Source organism: Vespa crabro, chromosome 12 (genome assembly GCF_910589235.1).
Source record: "Vespa crabro chromosome 12, iyVesCrab1.2, whole genome shotgun sequence".
Lineage (NCBI taxonomy): Eukaryota > Metazoa > Arthropoda > Insecta > Hymenoptera > Vespidae > Vespa > Vespa crabro.
Window position 1 is genome coordinate 4,604,743 of NC_060966.1, and position 23,577 is coordinate 4,628,319.

Sequence of the window (23,577 nt, forward strand, 5' to 3'; positions counted from 1 at the left end):
TTCAGCTTGGGGGCCTTGAAGTAGAATATCGGTGGTGTCGTGATTCAGTGTCGTCCTCCGTTATTGTTTTCTCATTTATGCATCATTCTAACAATTAACATTAAAATTACAGTTATTCGTCGTTGTTCCATATCAACATTAATAAACAGTATGAGGATTTGGAGAACGGAACATACATTTAAGTAAGTCTTTATTTCTTTTTTTCTTTTCTTTTTTTTTTTTTTGCTTTTATTCCATTTCAATGTTATTCGATAGTTGCCATTTTCTTTTCTTTTTTTTTTTCTTTTCTCTTTTCTCCCCTTTCTCCCCTTTCTCTTCTTTCGCTATCATTTACGACGAGTACGAATCAAGTTGGATGCAATAAGAATTTTGTTCCCTTTCTTTCTTTCTTTCTTTCTTTCTTTTTTTTTTCTTTTTTCCCTTTTCAATATAAATAAATCAATGATTATTATCCTTTGTAGTCACTCATGGGAGACCGTGACACAGGCAGCCTGGAGAAAATATCCTAATCCAATAAATTCTTCCGTTATTGGAACAGACGTCATCGATAGAAAAGTCATCGATGGAATCTTACATACGCACAGACTTGTCTCGACTCGTTTTGGATTTCCCAAATGGGCTCAGGCAGTAAGTATATGTAACATTATTTTATTAATATTTTTTGATCCTTTTGAATGTACGACTTTTTGTTCTTTTTGTTTCTTTTTTTTTTTTTTTTTCTCTCTCCGAAACCATTATCTTTTGTTACAAGTAAACGACGAAATAATGTACATTAAAATATCACTATAACTATGACTATAGTTTGTTAATATATATATTAAATTGAAAATGTATATTTTTATTCGTATTATATTAACCACGCCAAAATATGACGTAAATGAATGGTACGTATTGGTCATCGTTTATGAACAGTTTATTACGCGTTATACGACCTAACCTATTTCATATGTAATCAAAATTTTCTATGACGTATAAGACAACGTTTATAATTTATACTTCATTCTGATATCTTCTCAATTGTTTTTTCTTTTTTCTTTCTTTCTTTCTTAAACATCATTGCTTGTCTCTTATCAGATTTTTCTTTTTTTTTTTTTCTTTTTTTTTGCTTTTTTTTTTTCCTATTAATACGTAACAAGTATATTATAGAAATCGTTAAGAATAAAATAGAAATTGTGTATGTTGATTAAAGATATTTTATTAGAAATATTTTATAATGCTATAAATAACATGATGAATTTCATAATGAATTTCAAATAACATAGTGATTTATTTTTTGGAAATATTTTGCATACTATTATAACGCATGATATATTTAAATCTTATAAAATTATTCTGTAATAATTTTATACGATTTAATGGATAAAAATCTATTTGAATTGATTTAATTTGAAATTTCGATATCATTAAATGATTAATTGATTTCATATATATTGTCCTTTGTTATATAAATCATTAAATGATTTTATATATATTGTCTTTGTTGTGAATGAAAGAAAAATTATGTATATCATTTCAAAGAACATTTTTAATTCATTGAAATATTATGTCTCACGAGTAATCGGATTTATACAAGGTCATATACTATAGCAATTAATTTTTAATTGATGATTTTTTTTTCCTTTTTCTTTTTTTTTTTTTTATACCAATAAACGAATTGATTATAGTTTTGACTCATCGATTTGTTCAAGGTCGCCCTCTCGCGGTATTCACGAAAAACACCATCGAACGTCCTTTTTTTAGAAACTTAGTATCCAAACTAGATCGACTTTTGGTTTAAGCCGATAATGTAAAATAATAAATTATCGACGTATGATACATGTCTATCGATAAAGAAACAATTTGATAAAAAACATTTTAAATCTTTTTCTTTGTATTAACAAATTTTTATCGTATACTTTTGTTAATATTAAAACGTTCCGTGCCAAGTCATTTTTGCCTGACTTGTCGTTCAGGTCATTTGATATTTTGACTAAAGACAAAAAATGACTGCGTGTACCACCGGTGGTACATGTGACCTGAAGATCAAGTTTAACGTGTATCACCGGTGATACACATGGCACGAAAAGTCTTAAATACGTGTCACATATTTTACACGTGATTATTATCCAATTTGTCGTCGATGAATGACGAAAGCAAAAATAGTATTACGTTAACTTATATAATACGATTGCATGCTGTCAAATGCTTATCTCTAATCAAAGTTCATTAATTAAAAAACTTATCTCTAATCGAAAAAAAAAAAAAAAACAAACAAAAAAAAAGAGAGAAAAGGAGAAAAAAGAAAGAGAAGGAAAAAGAAGAGGAAATTCTTCATCTTTTATTCACATTTTATTAAAAAATAAATATATATATATATATATATATACATGAAAAAGTTAAATATAAAAATAAAAACAATTTCGTTTAAATGTATTCATAGAAACAACTGTTCGTTACATATTCATAATTAAAAAAAAATTCGATTAAAAAGATTTCGATTTCCCTCTCTCCTCTCTACCAGCGTTTGTCCCTGAACCTTCACCCAACCATCCGCTCATACCTCCCTACCTACCCTACCTCCCTCCCACCCACTTGTACCACTACGAAACGAACAAAATATTCAATCATATCGTATCCCATCGAATTCAATAACATTCAAATACGTCGAGCCATTACTATCGATGATAAAGTGAAATGTGCCAGAGTTGTAGAAAAACAAAAACAAAAATAAGAACAAAAACAAAAAAAGAGAAGAAAAAAAAAAAGAAGTAGAAGAGAAGATAAGAAAAAGAAAAAAAGAAAGAAAGAAAGAATAGAATGGGATAAAAAATAAAATAAAATGAAGTGAAATAAAATATATATATATATATATAAAAGAAAATATAAAAAAGAAAAACAGTGGAAGAGATCGATAACGTTTTGGAAAGGTCGTCTTAAGCGAACGATAGGTGGTGGAGGACGGGGTAATAGTTTAAGGGGGTTGTTGACTGGGGTTGGTTGGCGGGCCAACACGATGGAGAGAGAGAGAGAGAGAGAGAGAGAGAGAGAGAGAGAGAGAGAGAGAGAGAGAGAGAGAGAGAGAGAGAGAGAGAGAGAGAGAGAGGAGGAACAAGAGAAGCGCAAGAACCTGTTTTATCGTCCGAGCGAGCAATCAGCGCTCTATGAACGAACGCTCTTGAGTATCAGTCAGTACCGGAAATTCGAAACTTTCGAGGAAGTCGAGCAAGAAGACGTGCCACGTTTACCCTTCTTGTATAGTAAATATAATAGTAGAGGAGAGAAGGGAAGAGGAATGTATAGTAGTAATAGTAGTAGTAGTAGTAGTATTAGTAGTAGTAGTAGGAGTAGAGAAAGGTGAAAGGAGAAGATATTGCTGAGATAGATGGAGATAAAGAGATAGATAGAGATGGTCGAATATCAAGAGAATTGCAAAACAACAATAACAATGGTATCAACTTTCATAATGAGTAAGCTCAATGTTATGCCATTTGGCAATCGTCCAGTTAGTTTTGGAAAGCAAAAGGTAGTCCTTTGGAAACACATGAATTTCTCTCTCTCTCTCTCTCTCTCTCTCTCTCTCTTTCTTTTTTTTTTCTATCTTACATGTACTCCCACAATGATAAAGATACACGTATATCACGTATTCATTCCTTAAGTGTACACTCCAGGTTCTTTCTCTTTCTTTCTTTCTTTCTTTCTTCTTTTCTCTCTCTCTCTCTCTATCTTTCTATCTTCCTCCCTTCTTTCTCCTTCCTTTCTGTTCTTTCTTTCTCCTATCCTTCTTTCCTTCCTTCCTCTCTCCCGCCCTTCTTCCCTTCCTTCCTTCCTTCCTTCCTATTCGTCAGTCTTGGTTCTCACCGTGGCAATCGCTGAAGCGACTCGACCAGGGATTTCAACGTCGAATCCCTTTTTGAGCGAGCGAATCGCTTCCTTTCGGAAGGATTTTCTATAAGCTCGGCTATTTCGCAAAAGCTCGTTTCGCATCGTAACGAAAGAGAAAGAGAGAGAGAGAGAGAAAGAGAGAGAGAGAGAGTGAGAGTGAGAGAGTGAGAGAGTGAGAGAGTGAGAGTGAGATTGAGAGTGAGAGTAAAATCCTCTGTTCTCTTCATACTCGAACGACTCCTCGAATTACGAATCCTCTTTTTATGCGTATGCGTGGATGTATCTCTATATCTGTATGCGCGCCTATCAGGATGTTTATAAAAAGAATATGTCGGAGGTTAGGTAGATAAAAGTGGAGTGAGGATGAGGCATAGAGAAAAAAATTTACTTAACGGAAGGAAAAGTGCAAAGGCACGTTTTGATCTCTACGACTCTCTCTCTCTCTCTCTTTCTCTCACACTCTCTCTCTTTCTCTTTTTATTATTATTTTTTCTTCCTTTCTTTTTGAATTCATCACTCTATTTTCCCTTTTTTTTTTTCTCTCTCTGTTTAATTTTAGAGTAATTAGTAAATGAACAGGAATAGTAAAATTGGAAGGATACAAAATTAGCTTTGAAAAGGATATGTTTGTATATAATAATAATAATAATAATAATAATAATAATAATAATAATAATAATAATAATAATAATAATAATAATAATAATGATAATAATGGATGAACATGTAAAAAACAGAAATATTTATAATAAATTAATTTTTGAATGAAGTCATACGTAAATATATGACTTAAATAATGAATGAATGTATGAATGGATGAATGAATGAATGAATGATTGAATGAATCAATAAATGAATGAATTAGTAGTAGTAGTAATAGTAATAGTTTTATTCATAGTTTTATCAGAAATTAATATAGTCTTATTTTTAATGGCGCTGTTGATAGACAGTAGTAGTAATAGTATTGACAATGTGGAAGGGGGTGATGGGTGGGTAGAGGTGGATGAGTTTTTTTTTTTTTTTTTTTGAGGAAAGGATGGGTATTAAATGGTAGTTGGAAGTTGTTTAGCCAGAACGTAATTGGAATATGTATAATTAATGGCGAAAGAGGACCATAATTTAAGAGCACTTAACACCGTTCCAATTAAGGTCTTTTAATAATTGCCTGATTATTTATATTAATGAAGAATTAATATAAATATCGTCGGAGAATCGTTTACGATTTATTCGTAATGATTAAGATATTTTATTTCATTTCTGATTAATAGATACTATTGATGCTTTTCTTTTTTTCTTTTTTTTTCTTCTTTTTATATATATATATATAATTTAATTAAAGGGATATTAATACAATATTTTTTTTTTCATCTCTTTTGTTATAGTTGATCGGTCATGCGAAGATCTGTTATGCCAGCGAGAAAAGCGAGGTCGATCCTGTTAGTCGAGAGATGGTCTTAAAAACGAGAAACGTAAGTGAAATTTTTATCTATTTTTTCCTATTTTCCCATTTTTTTTCTCTCTTTTTTCTCTTTTTTTTTGTAATACTAATTTTCTATGCGTTCGTCTGAGAGAGTTTATCTTATGAAAATTTTTTGTTCGAATTCTTGTAAAAAAAAAAAAAAAAAAAAAAAAACAAAAAAGAAAAGAAAAAAGAAAACAAATTTATAAAGGTCGGCCATAATAATTTCGATAATATTTATTCAAGAGAAATTTCAACGCTACAGGGCTAATTTGATATTTTTAATATTATTATTATTATTATTTAACAATGTATAGGGACTTCGTATAATAATAATAATAATAATAATAATAATAATAATAATAATAATAATAATAATAATAATTTCGTGAATATTTATTCTTAGAAATTTCAGCCATCCTCTCTCTCTCCCTCCCTCCCTCCCTCTCTCTCTCCCTCCCTCCCTCTCTCTCTCCCTCCACCCCTCGCTATTCATCCCATCCAATTCAAATTGGATTTAATAATATTATATAAAAATGTAAACGACCGAATATAACGTTAATATCGTAAAAATATTTATTCTGACGTATATTTTGACGTTCGTGCGAAATTTTGTTTTAATATTATTAAAACAAGCGACGATCGATGATAATAATTTTTTTATAGCATTTATATGAACGATTTCGATTCTGATAAATTTATCGTAAAAGTGTAATCGATATTACGGACACGTAAGTAATTAAATTAATTGAGATTGATATTTGATAATATCGCTTTTAAGAATTAATATATGTGTATATATATATATATATATATATATATTTATTTTATAATAAGAATGATCTTCGTGAAATATAATTAACACGCGTTGACAATGTTAATTTACGTTGACGTACGAAAACGAATGTTCTGCGAAAATTAAAATAACCCTGTAATATCGTTTTATTTATTTTTCTTTTTTTTTCTCTTTCTCTCTCTCTCTCTCTCTCTCTCTCTCTCTCTCTCTCTTTTTTTTTTTCTTTAATCATTTTTTCCTCTATATATAAAATATAAAAGACAATTCATTGTCATTATTTTCACATTAGAAATTTATTTCTATTAGAAAGAGTATACTTTTGCTCTTTTATTTTTTCTTTGCTTTATATACACATACATACATACATACATATATTTATTTATTTATTTATTTATTTATTTATTTATTTATTTATTAAAAATATATATACCTTTTTTTATTACTTTTGCATTTTGTTTAATCTAAAGTTATATAAAAGGAAAAGCAAAACAAGAAAAAATGAAGATAATCTTTGAAAGATCGAAAATAAAATAAAATTTGAATATCGATTGCCTATTAGCCCCGCTCCTCCCAATCCCCGTAAACATTTTCCCTTATCGACAAATATGATATTCAATGCGTAAAACTAATAAAATTTATTAAAACATATTAAAAACGATAAATCTTGGAACAATCAAAGTAACCCGATATTATTTGCCAATATTTACGAGTTAAAAAAAAGCTCAACGATGGATGAGATATAATAGGGAGGGAGGGGGAATAGACAAAGAGAGAGAGAGAGAGAGAGAGAGAGAGAGAGAGTGAGAGAGAAGGAGAAGGAGAATGAGAATGAGAATGAGAATGAGCGAGCAAGCAAGCAAGTAGTAGAAATCATAGAACTCCCTTGTCCTCCCACACCCTTCGTCCGCATCCTCCGTCCCACCCTTTCGAAACAGAGAATCCAACGAAAATTGCATATTCGTCGGAGAGTGTATAGGGTAGGAGAGAGGGAGAAAAAGAGAGAGGGAGAGAGAGAGAGAGAGAGAGAGCATATGCGAGAAGGATGACAACGAACACGAAATACAATGAAACGTGTGTTGGACGTCGATCTCTACTACTCACTCTCAATTTCGATTGAACCGTAGGACTCGTAGCGTGTAAGTGGAAAATTGGCTGATGCAATTTCGGCGTTCGTCCACTATTCGTAAACTCTCTCTTTCTATTTCTCTCAATATCTCTGTATCACTTTGTCCCTCCCTCCCTCTCTCTATCTATCTATCCCCTCTCTCTTTTCCTGTCTCTTTTCGAAAACAATATATGTTTGGTGTTACGTGTATCAATCGTTGGCGTATATAGAAAATTCTACGTCATAACCAGACGCTCTTGTTGCGTAAAAGAATTGGTGAAATGCGATTGTGGATAAGTTACGAGCCTCGTCGTCGTTCCTACATTTCTTTTTTTCTTTTTTTTTTTCTTTTTTTTTTTTTTTTTATCTTCTAATTCTACTCCTGCTACTGCTCTCCTGCCTGCCCGCTCTCCCTACTTCAGCCCCTTAGCCTCCATCGTTCGACTTTCTCATTCCCCCCACCTCTTTCTCTCTCATTCTCGTTCTTTTATTTTTTATTTCATTTCATTTCAGTGTGTACGTATAGTGAAACGTTTACATTGAAAATTCACGTAGATTTACTACGTTACCATCTTGAAATTCCTTCCGGTATCCATAACGAAGAGAATATCGGAGAGCTTTGGTGGAAGCTTTCGGAGAATTAGAGGGTTCTCTTGAGATGTGTGAACGGGCAAGCGCGCGCGCGAGAGAGAGAGAGAGAGAGATAAGCGAAAGGGTGGAAAGAGGGAGGAGAGGGTGTGTGGAGATACACGAAGGTAAGCAAAGTGCAGACTCGAAGATGGGCTCTCGAAGGTTGTTGGAGATCGGTTCACTAACACTACTATTCAAGGAGTTAGATATGATAGGTTATTGATGCCGAGCATTACCGGCAACCCTGCATAGCTATTTCCAGATCCTCCATTCCTCCTCTCTTCTACCTCTGCACTCCTCTTCCTCTTCTCCTTCTTTATTTTTTTTCCTTCTTCCTTCTTCTACATGGGATGATGGTGTTATTTGTAGTGGTGATGATGGTGTTCGCCATTGGTATTGGTCTTTGGTGGTAATGTTACTGGTTGGAAAAGGTCTCCCGGTATATACCTCGTGGCATCTCTCTTTCCTTCTTATCGTTGAAAAAAAAATGGATAGAAATCGAGAGAGGCAAGATACATTACCGACGTGATGAACGATCCGCAGGTGTGTTTCGAGTAGAGGAAGAAGAAGAAGTAGCAGTAGCAGTTGCAGTTGCAGTTGCAGTTGCAGTAGTAACAACAGCAGAACCAGGAGCAACAACATATGTAGTTTCCTTGTCTACTACTTTCTACAACCTTTCATTCTTATCTGTTTCTTACTTCCTTTCTAGAAACACCATAACGTTATTCGAAAAATGTACTTTGAGGGAAAGACAGACTGACAGAAAGAGAAAGAGAGAGAAAGAATGTGTGTATTTTAAAATATTCAGAATCCTTCAGATCCGAATATTAGAAATTCTGTTCCTTCTCGTTTTGTGATATATATACTTTGGGAATATTTACTTTCTTTATATGTGTGTGTACGCGTGTGTTTAGACAAGAGATTGCAATTGTGTATATGTATGTGCATTTGCAATATATATATATATATATATTGCAAATATAATTTAGCAAGTTTACATAGTTAAATTATTTTTAGTAAATTTTGGTGATTTTTTTTCTTCGTCCTTTTTCTTTTTTTTCTTTTTTGTTTTTTTGTTTTCGTTTTTTTTTCTTTTTTTTTTTTGGGTGCTGCAATTAATTCTGTATGGAACGTCTTGAGATATTATAAGAATTCTCTTTTGTCGGGTCATATTATTTTCTATAGAAAAAAATTATGTGATCAACCTTGTGATATTGCGATAATAAATTGGTATCAAGAGATTCAACATAAGTCGTAGATATTCTTGATTAAATTGTTTTTATAATAATTAGGTGTCTTTTTTTTTTTTTTTTTCTTTTTTTCATTTTTAGATCAGTATCAATGGCTTTGTCAATTAAATCATTCTTAAATAATCATGTTATTATTTATATCGTTGATGATTAATAAAGAATAAATGTAATTTCTATTAAATCAAACGATTTTAATATAACTATATAAATATTAATCCCTATAATAATATAAAATATTAGATCCCTCTCTCTCTCTCTCTCGCTCTCTCGCTCTCTCTCTTTCTGTTTATCTATTTATCTATCCGTATATCTATTTATAATTACTTAAAAAGTTATACATAGTGATTATTAATGAGACCGAATAATAATCCCCGGTTACATTAAACACGCGGGGTTGCGATCGCGCGCATATGAATTATACGGACGATTTGGCATTTGGAACGAAGTAAGTCACGTTATTCTAAAGTCATCAATGGTTCTAATTAAGCGTTTAGACGATTACGAAGTTGGGTCTTTCTAACTACATATAACTTTGGGACATACAGCACCTTTCTCGTAAGAGAAGAGCTCCACTATGGAGCTTCAACTAAAATTGAACAATTCCCTGCGGCTCCTAGACGATATCCTCTCTCCCTCTCCCTCCCTCCCTCCCTCCCTCCCTCCCTCTCTCTCTCTCTCTCTCTCTTCCTCTCTCACTTTACCTAAAGCTTCTTCTTCTTCTTCTTCTTTTTCTTCTTCTATTTCTCTTCTTTCTCTTCTTCCCTTCATCCTCCTCATCATCATCCCCTTCCCCTCTTCCTCCTCTTCTACTGTGTTATCCAACGTGTACTCACGAAGGAAAACGAAAGGTACGAGAGAGAAAAGGACAGACGAGCAACCACCAAGCTTCTCCCTCGTAACGTGTAGAAGGCCAATGTATTCTACGTAAAGCTCTTACAAGTCCAGTCTCTGGGTTATAACCTATCCTGCCTCGAATCCCAAAGGGGATATATCTTTTAGCAATTTGCCTGCTTCCCTTCCCTTCCCTTCCCTTCCCTTCTCTTCCCTTTCGTTCTCTTTCCTTCTCTTCTCGATCCAACTCCTCTCCCTTTTCCTTCCTCTTTCACTTCGTGCGACCTGCATACGTTAAACGCTGGTGGAACGCATGGACGGACGTTGTTGCGTTACAGTCTCTTTCCTATTATCGTTCTTCTCCTATGTACATATATATATATATATATATAGATATGTATGTATGCGTACATACATAGATACATACATAGATACATACATAGATATGTACGTACTATCTTTTCTCCATTTCGATTAAATTTCAGATTGGTATTTATTCAGGGTCAATAATTCCTTTTTTTCTTTTCTCATCTTTTCTTTTTATTTTTTCTTTTTTCTTTTTCATTTTTTTTTTATTTCTCTTTCTCTCTCTCTCTCTCTCTCTCTCTCTCTCTCTCTCTCTTCTTTTTTTTCTTTTTTAAATACGTCAGTAATTTTAATAGAATGTTAATATGTAATAAGCTGAAGTTAATCTGACACTTAATAATTAATACTGTTTGAAATATTTAGGTGTGTGTGTATATATATATATATATATATATACATATATATACTGATCATTTGTTTTACTTACTTGAATTATATTTACATTGAAGTATAAACAATTATTCGAAGTTAAAATTTTTTTTGATTGAATTTGCAAATTCTACGAAATATTTAGACAGTCTTTCTCTTTCTCTCTCTATTTTTTTTTTTTTTTTTTTTATAGAAATGAAATAAAATTGGCTAATCTTCTGATAATAATGATAGTTATCTTGGTTATAATTAAACGAAAATTATACTACAAAGAAGAAATTATAACAGTGTTATAATTACAATATTAATAGTTTGATTTGAAATGAATTGATTTGTATGTAATTACAAATAATAAGAAAAGAATTGTATTACAATAAAATAATATTTGTTTATGAAGATATTTAATAAAAATCTAATAAAAATAATTAAGATTGATATCAAGTATATAGTAATAAAATGATATTTATTTTCATAGGAAACAATATATAATAAATATTGTAGAGAATTTATGATTGTATTATGTTTCATTGATGCAAAACTATGTTTGCACGAACTTGTGATAAGACAAAAAAATTATTAGATTAAAATAGTATTTATTTATGAATCAATTCAATACAATGCAAAACTTATAGGAGTATACTATATTGTACCCTATGTCGTACATATTAAATATTGTATTTATAAATAAATAGGATGATGTAGTAATAAGTAAAAAGTTTATTAGATTTAAAATTGCATTTATTTATGATGCAATCTCTCTCTCTCTCTCTCTCTCTTTCTCTCCCTCTCTCTCTCTCTCTCTCTTTCTCATACACACGCACACAAATATTATGACATACAAAACACTTTAATAGAAAAAAAAAAAAAACGAGAAAAAACGAAACAAAATAAATAAATAAATAAATGAATAAATTTATGGTACTGTATTCGAAATAAAACAGGATGATTTTAACTTACGTATTTGTTTCGTTATATTTATTGAAAAGAAAAAAAATTATACAATTACAGATAACTCATAAAATCGGACAATAATAAATATTTTCAAATATATAAACGTCATGATATAAATATATACATACATATATATATATATATATATATATATATATATATAAATAATAAATTTACTCGAATACAATAATAACAAGTATAAAATTTCGAACAAAAAATTGTCCATTAATTGATATCGAATTTTAGGGAAAGAAAAAAGAAAAGAGAGAAGAACAATTTCATTAAAAAAATATATATATATATATATATATATATATATATATATATATGTACATAATTTGACAATTATGAAGTATTTGAAAAAAGTTTTTATGAAGGGTTAACGATCCCTGTTACTTCATTTCGACATGAATATACGTGCGTGTTGTTAGGCGCGAAAATTCGAGGCCGAGTCGCGTCTCTCTCGCATTCTCGCGTTGGTGGAATGGTGGGATGGTAGGATGGGGTGGGTAGGTGGGATGGTGGTTGCCATCAGACGAGAATTAATAACGGACGCGTGTATCGGCGATGTATCCTGGTCGGGCTCGTGGACTCCCCGCGGACTTTGATGATGGAGGGCTCGAGAGAGTTGCGCGAAGTAAACCAGAGAGAGAGAGAGAGAGAGAGAAAGAGAGAAAAAGAGAGAGAGATGGCGAATAGTGGAGGGCCTGGAACTCGCTGGATACGTCGTGGACTGAATTATTGTACGTGCACTCCTCTAAATCATAAAAACAACAAATTGCATGGTGCCAACGTGTGCGTTTATATATGTATGTATATATATATATATATATATATATATATATATATATATATATATATATATATATATATATATATATATATATATATATATATAGAAAGAGGGAGAGAAAGAGAGATAGACAGGGGAAAGGGAGAGAATTTTCTATCTCTTTCTTTCTTTCGTATAAAAACATATAACAATGTTATAAACAAAGTACAAACGTATGAACAAAAATTGGGGAGGGAGATTTTTTTTTCTTTTTTTTTTTTTTTCTTTTCTTTTCTTTCTTTCTTTCTTTTTTTTTTTAACAAATTATAATCCGCAAATTTATCAAAGGAATCACGAATTTTATTAAAATATAACGATGTAAAACTTACAGACATATTGATACATATCGATTAAGATAAACATAGAACGCGATCGATATATGTATGAATATGATCCTGACGACGAACTATCGATCGATCGATCAATCAATTGATGACTCTTTGCAATCTTACTTATATTCTCTAGTGTTGTTATATTTCATTGATTTTTTTTTTTTCCAGTTCACTCCTACTACTTAAATATTCGATCATATAGGTATGCTTGACTTGTACTACTTAAATATGATATCTGACTTGTACTACTTAAATATGATAACTGATTTGTACTACTTAAGTCTCTGATAACTGACTTGTGCTATTTAAACGTTCGACCATATACTGATATTTGACTTGTACTACTTAAATATGATAAACTTACTTGTACTACTTCAATCTGATAACTAATTTATACCATTTAAAATAGTTCTACGTAATCGAATAGTTTATATAAAATGATGAAAATTAAAAATTAAAAAAATTTTGTTTTTTTTTTTTTTTTTTTTTTTTATAAACGTGCAAGCGTATATACTTTTAATATAAATATTTGAATAACTTCCTATATATTTATATATATATATATATATATATATATATATATGTGTGTGTGTGTGAATAGGATAGCGCGAATTTTGTTGGGGTTTAGAAAAATAGGAGATTTTGAATCGATTGAAATATGGAGTGATATGTAGGATATATGGTGGATATATGGTGGTTGGCTTAATGAAAAATTGTAACTTCGAAGCGAAACGAAGCGACGTGTCGGACAACGTATATCCTTTCTCTCCTCGACTTTTACCCCCACTCTCTCTCCCTCTCTTTCTCTCTCTCTCTCTCACTCTCTCTCTCTCTCTCTCTTGGATCTAGATATCATCGTTGATCCTGTTTAAGCTAGTCCAGTATGCCAATGTCCTGTAACATCGTTCATCGGAACGAGTTATTTTTTCTTTTCTCTCTTTTTTTTTTCTTTCTTTCTTTCTTTTTTTTTTTTTTTTTTTAATTTTTGTTTTGTTTTTTGAGGGATGTTGTTTTTCGGGGATTGTTCTTCTTTTTGTTTCCACCCCCACCTTTTTTTTTTATGCGACACTTTTGAAAAATGGTTGGTAACGACATCACACTGTGTATTTTCGTTTAAAGTATCTATCCCCCTTCTCTCTACTTCCTATCTCTCTCTCTCTCTCTCTCTCTCTCTCTTTCTCTTTCTCTCCCTCTCTCTCTCTTTTTCTCTCTCTTTTTCTCTCTCACTGTGTATCTTCGTTAAATTTATTACACTGCTCTTTTTCGTTCGTCGAAAACGTACATACGTTTATTTTCCTCTAGCAGGAAGAACCTTGTCATGCGGAAAATCGCAAATCGCATCTCACTCACACACACTCTCTCTCTCTCTCTCTCTATATATATATATATGTATCTTTCTTTCTCTCTTTCTTTCTTTTTCTTTCTCTCGGTTTGTACGTTTTATGAGAGTTTTTTTTTTTTTATAAGTTTGGTAGTTGTTCGGATATATATAATCAAATTTTGATAATCGTCATGTTACTACATTCTTATGCATATATATATATATATATATATATATATATATATATATAAATATATCTGTATGTATGTATAAATAATATAAATAAAAATTACATGCGGACGTGTATGTAAAATAATATAAATAAGAATGATACTTAAATACATACGAAACGAGCTAAATATTTATAAGTTTGCAGTTATATTTAATTTAATGGAGAAAAAAAGGAGGAGAAAAAAAAATAACTGAAAGAGTCTCGAAAGTTAATGGGTAATTGATTTTTTAAACATCTCGTAGGACCTTTGAACTCACCATGTTTTTTATATACAGAAAATATTATTAATATATATATATATATATATATATATATGTATATTAAAATATTCCTTATTCAACGAATTTATTTTTTGTATAGGTAAATAAATATATGATATAATAAATCATAAATAAAATATAATATAATATAATATAATATATATCTCGTATGACCTCCAAACAAATATCATTTTATTACAATCTTTAATGAAAAATATACGATAATATGATACTTAGTTGTCGAAAACTACGTAGAATGTTTCATATCTCAGATTGAATTAATATCAATCTCCATACACACATGTATATACACATATACACACACACACACCATTGTTAATTACATTAAATAATATCATTGATATTTGCGTCCAAGCATACATGCATGCATGCATGCAAACGCAAACGATCGAAGACAAGCTCTGGCGTATGTATGTATATATGTATGTATGTATGTATGTCTATGATATCAACTTATGTTTTCGACATTTACTCGATTACGAAAGTCCCTTTAGCAGCTAATACCTTTCATGTATTATTCAATGCGCTTTTGCCCTTTATCTTTATGCAGATACGGAAATGCTCGTCTAATCCTCGGGCACTTTGTTCTCTACTGAAAATACGAATTTCATCTCAAAGCACTCGTTCGTGACTCTTAACGAGAGGAGGCGCCGTGAACTCTGAGCTAGCCAACCAACCAACCAACCAACCAACCAACCAACCAACCAACCAACCAACCAACCAACCAACTAACCAACCAACCAACCAACCAACCAACCAACCAGCACCTAAAACCAAACTTCCGTCTGGTTTCGTGTTAAATGCCCATAGAAAGAAGAACGTTCTTGTTGAACCGAGCGATAATACTTCCATCCAATTTTACGGAGAAAGAGAGAGACAGACCGGGAGAAAGAGAGAGGAGGGGGGGGGGAGGAGAGGGAGGAAATAAAAAGAACGTTTTGAAAAAAACGTTCCTACCATTTCGTTCCTTTCTTTTCTTTCTTTTTCTTTAACCTCCCTCTTTCTTTCTTTCTTCTCCCTCTCCCCCACCCCTCCTCACCCCTTAGTATTTTACTCATGGTATACTCATTGAAACTCTTTAGCATGAAAGTCGGTTGATACGTACATACGTAGGGATGTTATGTATGTACCTTTTCTAAGAATTTCGTAGATGAACGAGGTAATATCGTGAAAGGCGAAAAGAAAGAAAGAAATAGCCGAGAAAGAGAGGGAGAGAGAGAGAGAGGGAGAGAGTTTCCACTCACTCGTTGATCCAAGTGTATAGAGTATCTACGAAGCTCTCGTTTACACGATCTAATACGGATTTACCGGCATGCGATTCTCTATCTCCTGAAATCCGCTGAAATCGGCGATTACCGCAAGAGTGTACATGTATACGTGTATGGGGGAGAGAGGGAGAGAGAGAGAGAGAGAGAGAGAGAGAGAGAGAGAGAGAGAGAGAGAGAGAGAGAGAGAGAGAGAGAGGAAGCGAAGAGTAAGTGAGACAATGCATCAAACAGCTAGAGAGAGAGATAGATAGAATGGGACTAAGAAGAGGAAGAGACAGACAGATAGATAGATAGATAGATAGATAGATAGATAGATAGATAGATAGATAGATAGATAGATAGATAGATAGATAGATAGATAGATAGATAGATAGATAGATAGATAGATAGATAGATAGATGGATGGATGGATGGATAGATAGATAGAGATGGCTGATGTCCATACCTAAACTGCATCAGGGTCGATCCAGCTTCGGGCTATGCATCGTCGTAGATTTGGGGATTCAGGCAGGCACACTAGTCACTACTATTCCTATCCCTCCTCCTCCTTCTCCCCCTCTTACTCCTACTCCTTCTCTTCTCGAGCACAGACAAGCAGACATCGAATCGCGTAGTGGTTATAATGGTAGTGGTGGTGGTGGTGGTGGTGGTAGTGGTGGTGGTATGGCTGGGCGAATCGAGAACACACCTCAATGAACAATGCTGCCTCCAGCCAGATCCGCAAAGTCCTTTCAATTATGCGCCGATGCTAATTACTTGAACTATAGTAGTATGTATACGTTGAAGAAGGCCTCTCTCTAGCCCTATAACGTTGGCCACTCCTAAGCGCATTCTACCTTACTGTGTTCCTCGTTATAATGGCAAAGGGCAAAACCTATCGCGGGAACCTTTACGGGTTAGGAGGGGGAGGGGTGGGGAGGTATGATGGGATAGGGATATTTCTCTCTTCCTATATATATATATATATATATGTATATGTGTATCTTACACTTCGTAATTTTTTATCTGACAAAACGTTCTAATCTCGATGATAAGTATCGTTAGAATTGTGTATGTACTTGTGCATGCATGCATTCATGTGTTTGTGTGTTCTTTTCTTTTCTTTTCTTTTTTCTTTCTTTTTTCTTTTTTCTTTTCTTTTTTTTTTTCTTTTTTTTTCTCTTGAATGATTATGAACTTTGTTCTTGCAGCCATATTCGTTGTTCTACGATACTACGTGATAATTGACCCGTATTCCAGGGATATCAATATCTCTCGTTTAGAATTTCGAAGAGTTGAGTTCTTCGCATTTTCAGAAATAATGATCACTTTGGATTACATTCGAAATGTTTATTTATTCAGATCCCATTATTATTTATTTCAATATTCTCGCTTCAATGTTCTTAATCGATGTTAAATCTTCGATTGATGATTTATGATTAATGTTTTGTTATTGATGGATATAAAGATTACTGTATTAAAAATCACATAGAAAAGAGAGAGAGAGGGAGGGAGGGAGGGAGGGAGGGGGAGGGAAAAAGCGAGCATTAAATTTCTGTCCTTTGATAAATGAAGTATTATCAGAAAAGATTGAACTCGTGTTATTCGAGCTCGAGGGATTAAATTCCGTTTGGAATGGAATTGCATTTGGTCGTACAATTTTTTTTTCTTTCCTTTTCTTTTTTCCTTTCTTTAAATTAACGAACGAAATTTTTCAGTGAATTTTATCGATTGAAGAATTCTTCTTTTTCTTTCTCTCTTCTTCCATTTTCTTCGTCCTTTTTTATTTTATATATATATATATATATATATGTATATATATATATATACATATGTATATATGTGTGGTATGGTATGGTATATATGCGTGATGATAAAATCGAATAATCATTTTTAATAGAGACTTTTGAGTTCAGTGTATCGAAAGTGAGCAACGATTCCAAATTCGGCAGTTCTCTCGACCAACGCACTATTCCGTGTGTGGTCATTCTGCTGCGCTCGGTTGGTACCGCAACGCCGCGATAAATGAAAAGCAAACGCGGCGAGGATCGCTGCTATTGCTGCTCTTGCTACTGCTACTGGTGGTTGCTACTGCTACTGCTACTGCTACTGCTACTGTTGCTACTGCTATTGCTGATATTGCAGCTGTTGCTACTGCTACTGCTGCTGCTGCTGCTGCTGCTACTGCCGTTGCGAAGGTTGAGGGATTGGCAAACAGTGGTTTGTACGCGCGGTTGACGAGAAAAATTTCAATTAACCGATGCATCTCCCTCTCTCTCTCTCTCTCTCTCTCTATATATATATATATATATATGTATATATATATGTATGTATATATACATCCCTTTCTCTCTTTCGTTTCGCGCCTAGTAAAAGTTGGGTTAACGAGTGAGTGAGTTAGTGAATAAGAGAGAAAGAGAGAGAGAAGAGAGAGAGAGAGCAAAAATTAATTACTTACTTTCGCATCGACGCTATGGTTGAACGGGTGAGTTCGATCGATGGGCTTTATTCGCGTTCCCTTGATGCGATTAAATCACGTCTTCTCTTTCTCTCTCTCTCTCTCTCTCTCTCTCTCTCTCTCTCTCTCTCTCTCTCGCTCTCTTTTCCTATCGTTTTCTAGATCCTTACATTTCTTCTTTACTTTCTTTGCTTTCTCCTTTACTTTCTTCCTTCCTTCTTTCCTTTCTTCTCTGTTCTTCTCTTTCTTTTATTTTTCTTTTATTTATTCTTTTCCTTACTTTTTAGGTCTTTTATCTTTTTTTTCCCCCATTCATTTTTATTCTTTAATTTTTCTTCTTTTTTTTCTTAGTTATAACATTCATGCTGAACCTTTCTATCTTCTACTTTTTATCTAATTCTTTATCCTTCTTTTTTCTTCTTCTTTTCATATCGTTGATGAAAACTCTCTCTCTCTCTCTCTCTCTCTCTCTCTCTCTCTCTCTCTCTCTCTCTATCGTTTTTTACATCCTCAGATTTCTTCTTTACCTTCTTTCCTTCCATCCATCCATTCTTCCTTCCTTCCTTCCTTCCTTTTTTCCTTCTTTTCCTTTCTTTTACTTTTACTTATTTATTTTTTGCTTGTTTCTTGTTTCTTTTTTCTTCGTTATTTTTTTTTTCTCCCTTAACACTCATACTCAATCTCTTCTTTCTATCCTGTCCTTTCCTCTTCTCTTCTCTTCTCTTCTCTACTCTACTCTTCTTCTTTTCATGTCGTCGATGAAAATTCTCTCTCTCTCTCTCTCTCTCTCTCTCTCTCTCTCTCTCTCTATTTTTCTTCATCTCTCTCATTGTCTTTCTGTCCGTCCGTTTCTCTCTCTCTTTTTCTCTATCTTTCTATCCTCGAAGGAGATTAGGTAGCTCGTTGTTCAAGAAGAAGCCACGGTTAGGTCGGTGATATTGCGAGGAAACTTTCCAAGGCATTTTCCGTCGGAAAAGGATTTATCTCGAGCGTAAAAGAATCGTAGTATTTCGTAGATACTACTTACGGGAAGAAGATTAAATACGACCGGTCTCCATCCCAACAAGTTCCATTTCTTTCTTTAACGCGATCCTACGATTTCTATTTATTTCATTCTTCCGTTAATTCTTCTACCGTCGATCCAGGCACCTCATCTGTCAAGAAAAGAAAAGAAATTTCACTTAGACTTACTTAATATTAATATTTAATATATTAATATTAATATCGTAGAAAATTATACAACGCGATATTACATTAGGGATTTGTTATAAAATTAAGACGATAATTCATCGATAAGTTGAATTTATGTTTCTCGATTTTTCTTTCTCTTTTTTTTTTTTTTTCTTTCTTTTTTTTCTTTTTTTTTAATATAATTAATCGAAGATAGTCCATAAAATCGAGTAATTTAATATATACGCAATATAGATATATGATAAAATTGTAATGATAATATGGCACGTTCAATATTTCTTTTATAAAATTGTTTCCTTTCAGTCAGGATTAAATTGTTTCAGATGGAAAATATTAATAAAATTATATAACTTAAATAGTATAAAGCATACATATATATATATATATATTAATAATAATAATAATAATGATAATAATAATAAAAGTAAGATAAAAATATCTTAGATTAAATTGACACTATTTATCTTTTCTTCCTTTCTTTTTCTTTTTTCTTTTTTTTTTTTTTTCGATAGTAATACCTGCATACGAGAGAGTAATATCGAGGATAAAAAATGTATCATATAAAAAACGACAATTTTCGAGTTTCTTTTCTTTTTTCTTTTTTTTTTTTTTTTCTTCTTTTCTTTTTCATTGAACAATAAAAAGAAAAGAGGTATTCAAAAGCTTCGGGCTATGAGGTTTTGCTGAGATGTGTGATAGATAGAGAGGGATACATACATATACGTACACATACATTGATAGAGATAGAGATAGAGATAGAGATAAAGCCAGAGAGAGAGAGAGAGAGAGAGAGAGAGAGAGTGTATGAACGCGCAATGATGAAGCTGCTGCACGGTAGATATTCTCGCGCTATGTAACACAGTTGGCTTCACTGATTGCCAATATGGCAGAACGCGTAGAGAGTAGGGACCGGTTCGGGTTTCCTTCTCCATCCTCCCATCCACCCACCCCTCTCATGCTCCCTCCTCACCAACGTGCTCGGTCGTTGGGTCCACAATATGCCGCGGGCGTTAATTTCCCCGTGAAACGCATTGCACCCACCCTTATCCCTCCTCCTCCTCCTCTTCCTTCCCCCCTCACCCGTACCCGTACTCACACCCATATCTATACCCGAACCCGGCCCCCGGCACCTGCGATTCAATTGTTCCGGGTTTGCGACCAGAGAGAGAGAGAGAGAGAGAGAGAGAGAGAGAGACAGAGAGATTGTTTTGCACTACATTGCCAAGATTCTAAGAACAGCTGAGAGGTTGGGGGATTGAGATTGTGGTGGGAAAAATAAGGGATGGAGGTGAGAGGATAGGGTTAGTAGTAAAATAATCTTTTCTAGTAAATAATACGCGATAATATTTCCGTTCTTTTCGTTTCTATTATATCGATACGTCATTGATATATCCATTCTTTCATCCATCCATCAATAATCCATTCATTCATTCATTCATTCATTCATTCATCCATCCATCCATCCATAGTTGTCCATTCTATTCACCATTTTTCTTTCCTTCAAACGTACTTTAGTTTCATCTGATAAATCATGTACTGTTGGCCAGAACAATTATCGGTTTGATATAGGAGGAACGTTGTTTACTATCACGAGAGGGATGATGCATCACTCGAGGCGTTTACGCATAACAGGGATCATGTGTATGCGTGTAACGGAGGAATTCAAAGGTCGATATCTTCCAAGAGAGGATTATTGTCGATGGTTAACAGTGGTGTGGTGGGGGTGAGCCAGGGGCAGGAGGGGGGGGAGGATATAGTCCGTGAATGCATCGATCGGAGTGTGTGGTTACATCGTTGATTATTGTCTCATCGTTGATTATTGTTATCGTATCTTTTTATTCGATTTAAATGTGTTCGTATTTTCGATATGATCAAATCGGCGAAACACACACACACACACACACAGGCATATGCGGCTGATATATGGTTTTTATTTAATATCTTTTTTTCTCTCGTTTTGTTTTTCTTTTTTTTTTTTCACGTAGATTTTTTTCTCCCTTTTTTTTTATATTATATATATATATATATATATATATATATATATATATATATATATATATATATATATATATAATTAAGGACTATTCATAGTTCCGTTCGTTTGAAGAAAAATTATTCGACGATTTGTTACGAGTCACATAGAAATGAATTTTATTGATGATAGTATTAATCGCGATCCAATGATGTGATAATACTTCTATGTTTTTTTTTGTTTTTTTTTTTGTTTTTTTTTTTTTTGAATTTTGATTTATTTATTTATTATGATCGAAGAATTCAATGTTCGCAATCACCTTTGAATAGGTTTGACGAGGGTTTAAAGATAGTTCACAAATGCACGTATTGTTCTACCATCGAATCGTCCCACGCGATTATAATCACCTTTTTTGTTTCCATTGAAATATTGAAATTGACGATATGATGGATGACACATGGTTGGGTGGGGTAATGGTGTGATGATGATAGTGGTGGTAGTGGTGATACACGAGATGGGTTTTGATTTAATCTAACTAATTGAGAAATATTTAAAGTTTATTTTTTAATGGAAAAAAAAAAAAAAAAAAAAAAAGAAAAGAAAAAAAAATGTTGACGCCTTACTATTAATCATACATTTAATTGTATTTTATTATGGTGTTAATTATTATAGAGAGATGTGATAGTTTTTTCTTTCTTTTTTCTTTTTTCTTTTTTCAATGTAACTAAGAGATATTCAAAGTCCGTCCCTTTCGAGAAAAAGAGGGTCTTTTTTTCTTTTTTTTTTTTTTTATTTATGGATTTCCAATAATTTTATTTCGATTGTTTCTTATCTTGTGATTTAATTACGTTGATATTAATATTTGTATTGAATCGTGAACATTTATGCGATGTCGATTATTATTGCATTATCATTTTATTTGTTTTATCGAGTGTCAAATTGAAAAGATAACTAATTTGTGTGTGTGTGTGTATGTGTGTGTGTAATTTTTTTTTTGATACTTTTTGACACTTTTTAAACTCTTTGGAGATTTTTCAATTCCTTTTTTTTTTGTGTTTTTCCTTTTTTCTTTTGTTTTTCCTTTTTTCATTTTTGTTAATTTCGAACTCCTTTGTTCTATCGAACTTGAACCATATGTTCAGTCACAATCATTTGTCAAACTTACTCTTGTCAGGTGTCAACTTTATCAGATCACATAAATACGTCCGTTTTTTTTTTCTTTTTTTTTTTTTTTTCCCCTAGAAATTCTCTAAAACGATCACGCACACAAATCGTCACTCTATTTCTTAACATATTTTCATCATAATCAATGATATCGAAGTGGGTGTTCTTAAATAATTGTCATTTCGTTTTAACAAATTTCTTTCTTTAAACGTCATTAATATTTATAAAATAAATTCGATAAGTATTTTATTCTGATATTTTCTCTCTCACTCTCTCTCTCTCCCTCTTTTTTTTTAATATAATTTTATAATACGCGTAAATCAAATCACGCTTGTTTTTATACTTATCAATATGGCAATAATTTGTATGCATTCCATTTTTATGAAATGCATCGTTGTAGAAAAAAAAAATTGTATCAGGACTATTTAACATTATCTAAGATCGTGCTATCTATCGATACGTCTTAATATTATTATTAATGACATATCTATGAAATCGAAATATTATTATTATTTTTACATAGCATACCTTGCAAATTTATTTACGAGTTTTATTGACGATTTTTTTTCGACGATTATTATTGACAATTACATTGAAAATATGAGGCATATTGAAATATATTTTTTCTTTTTTTTTTTTTTCTTTTTTTTTGTACGTCTTGGCGTTATATCTTCCTTGTCAAATTGTACGAATATTCCGATCGTGTCGACGATGCACTCGCGAAATGTCATTGCCTTATTGAAAACGCATCGCTTCTGCTTCTTCGTACGTGCAGAGCATAAACATTTTTCTACGCGAGAAAAATACTATCTTAAAAATTTTGTCACTTTTTCTTTAACATTTGGAATATATTATTAAAGGATGAAAGAAAATATATATTTTTATTTATTTTAATTTTATCATCCAATTGAATTCATATAAAAAATAAA

At 32.3% G+C, this 23,577-nt stretch overlaps 1 protein-coding gene across 2 annotated transcripts in view; it reads left to right on the forward strand.

Annotated features, from left to right (window-relative positions):
• LOC124428480 (protein slowmo) overlaps positions 1-23,577 on the forward strand; it is a 25,505-nt gene continuing 1,928 nt past the window's right edge. Inside the window, exons 1-3 of one of the 2 annotated variants that reach the window (XM_046972550.1) lie at positions 1-182; positions 462-627; positions 5,244-5,330. In XM_046972550.1, coding sequence (XP_046828506.1) covers positions 151-182; positions 462-627; positions 5,244-5,330 — 285 coding nt within the window. In that variant the 5' untranslated portion in view covers positions 1-150. Of the gene's footprint in view, positions 183-461; positions 628-5,243; positions 5,331-17,763; positions 18,084-23,577 lie in introns of those variants that run through there. The other variant, XM_046972551.1, reaches the window with a different exon arrangement.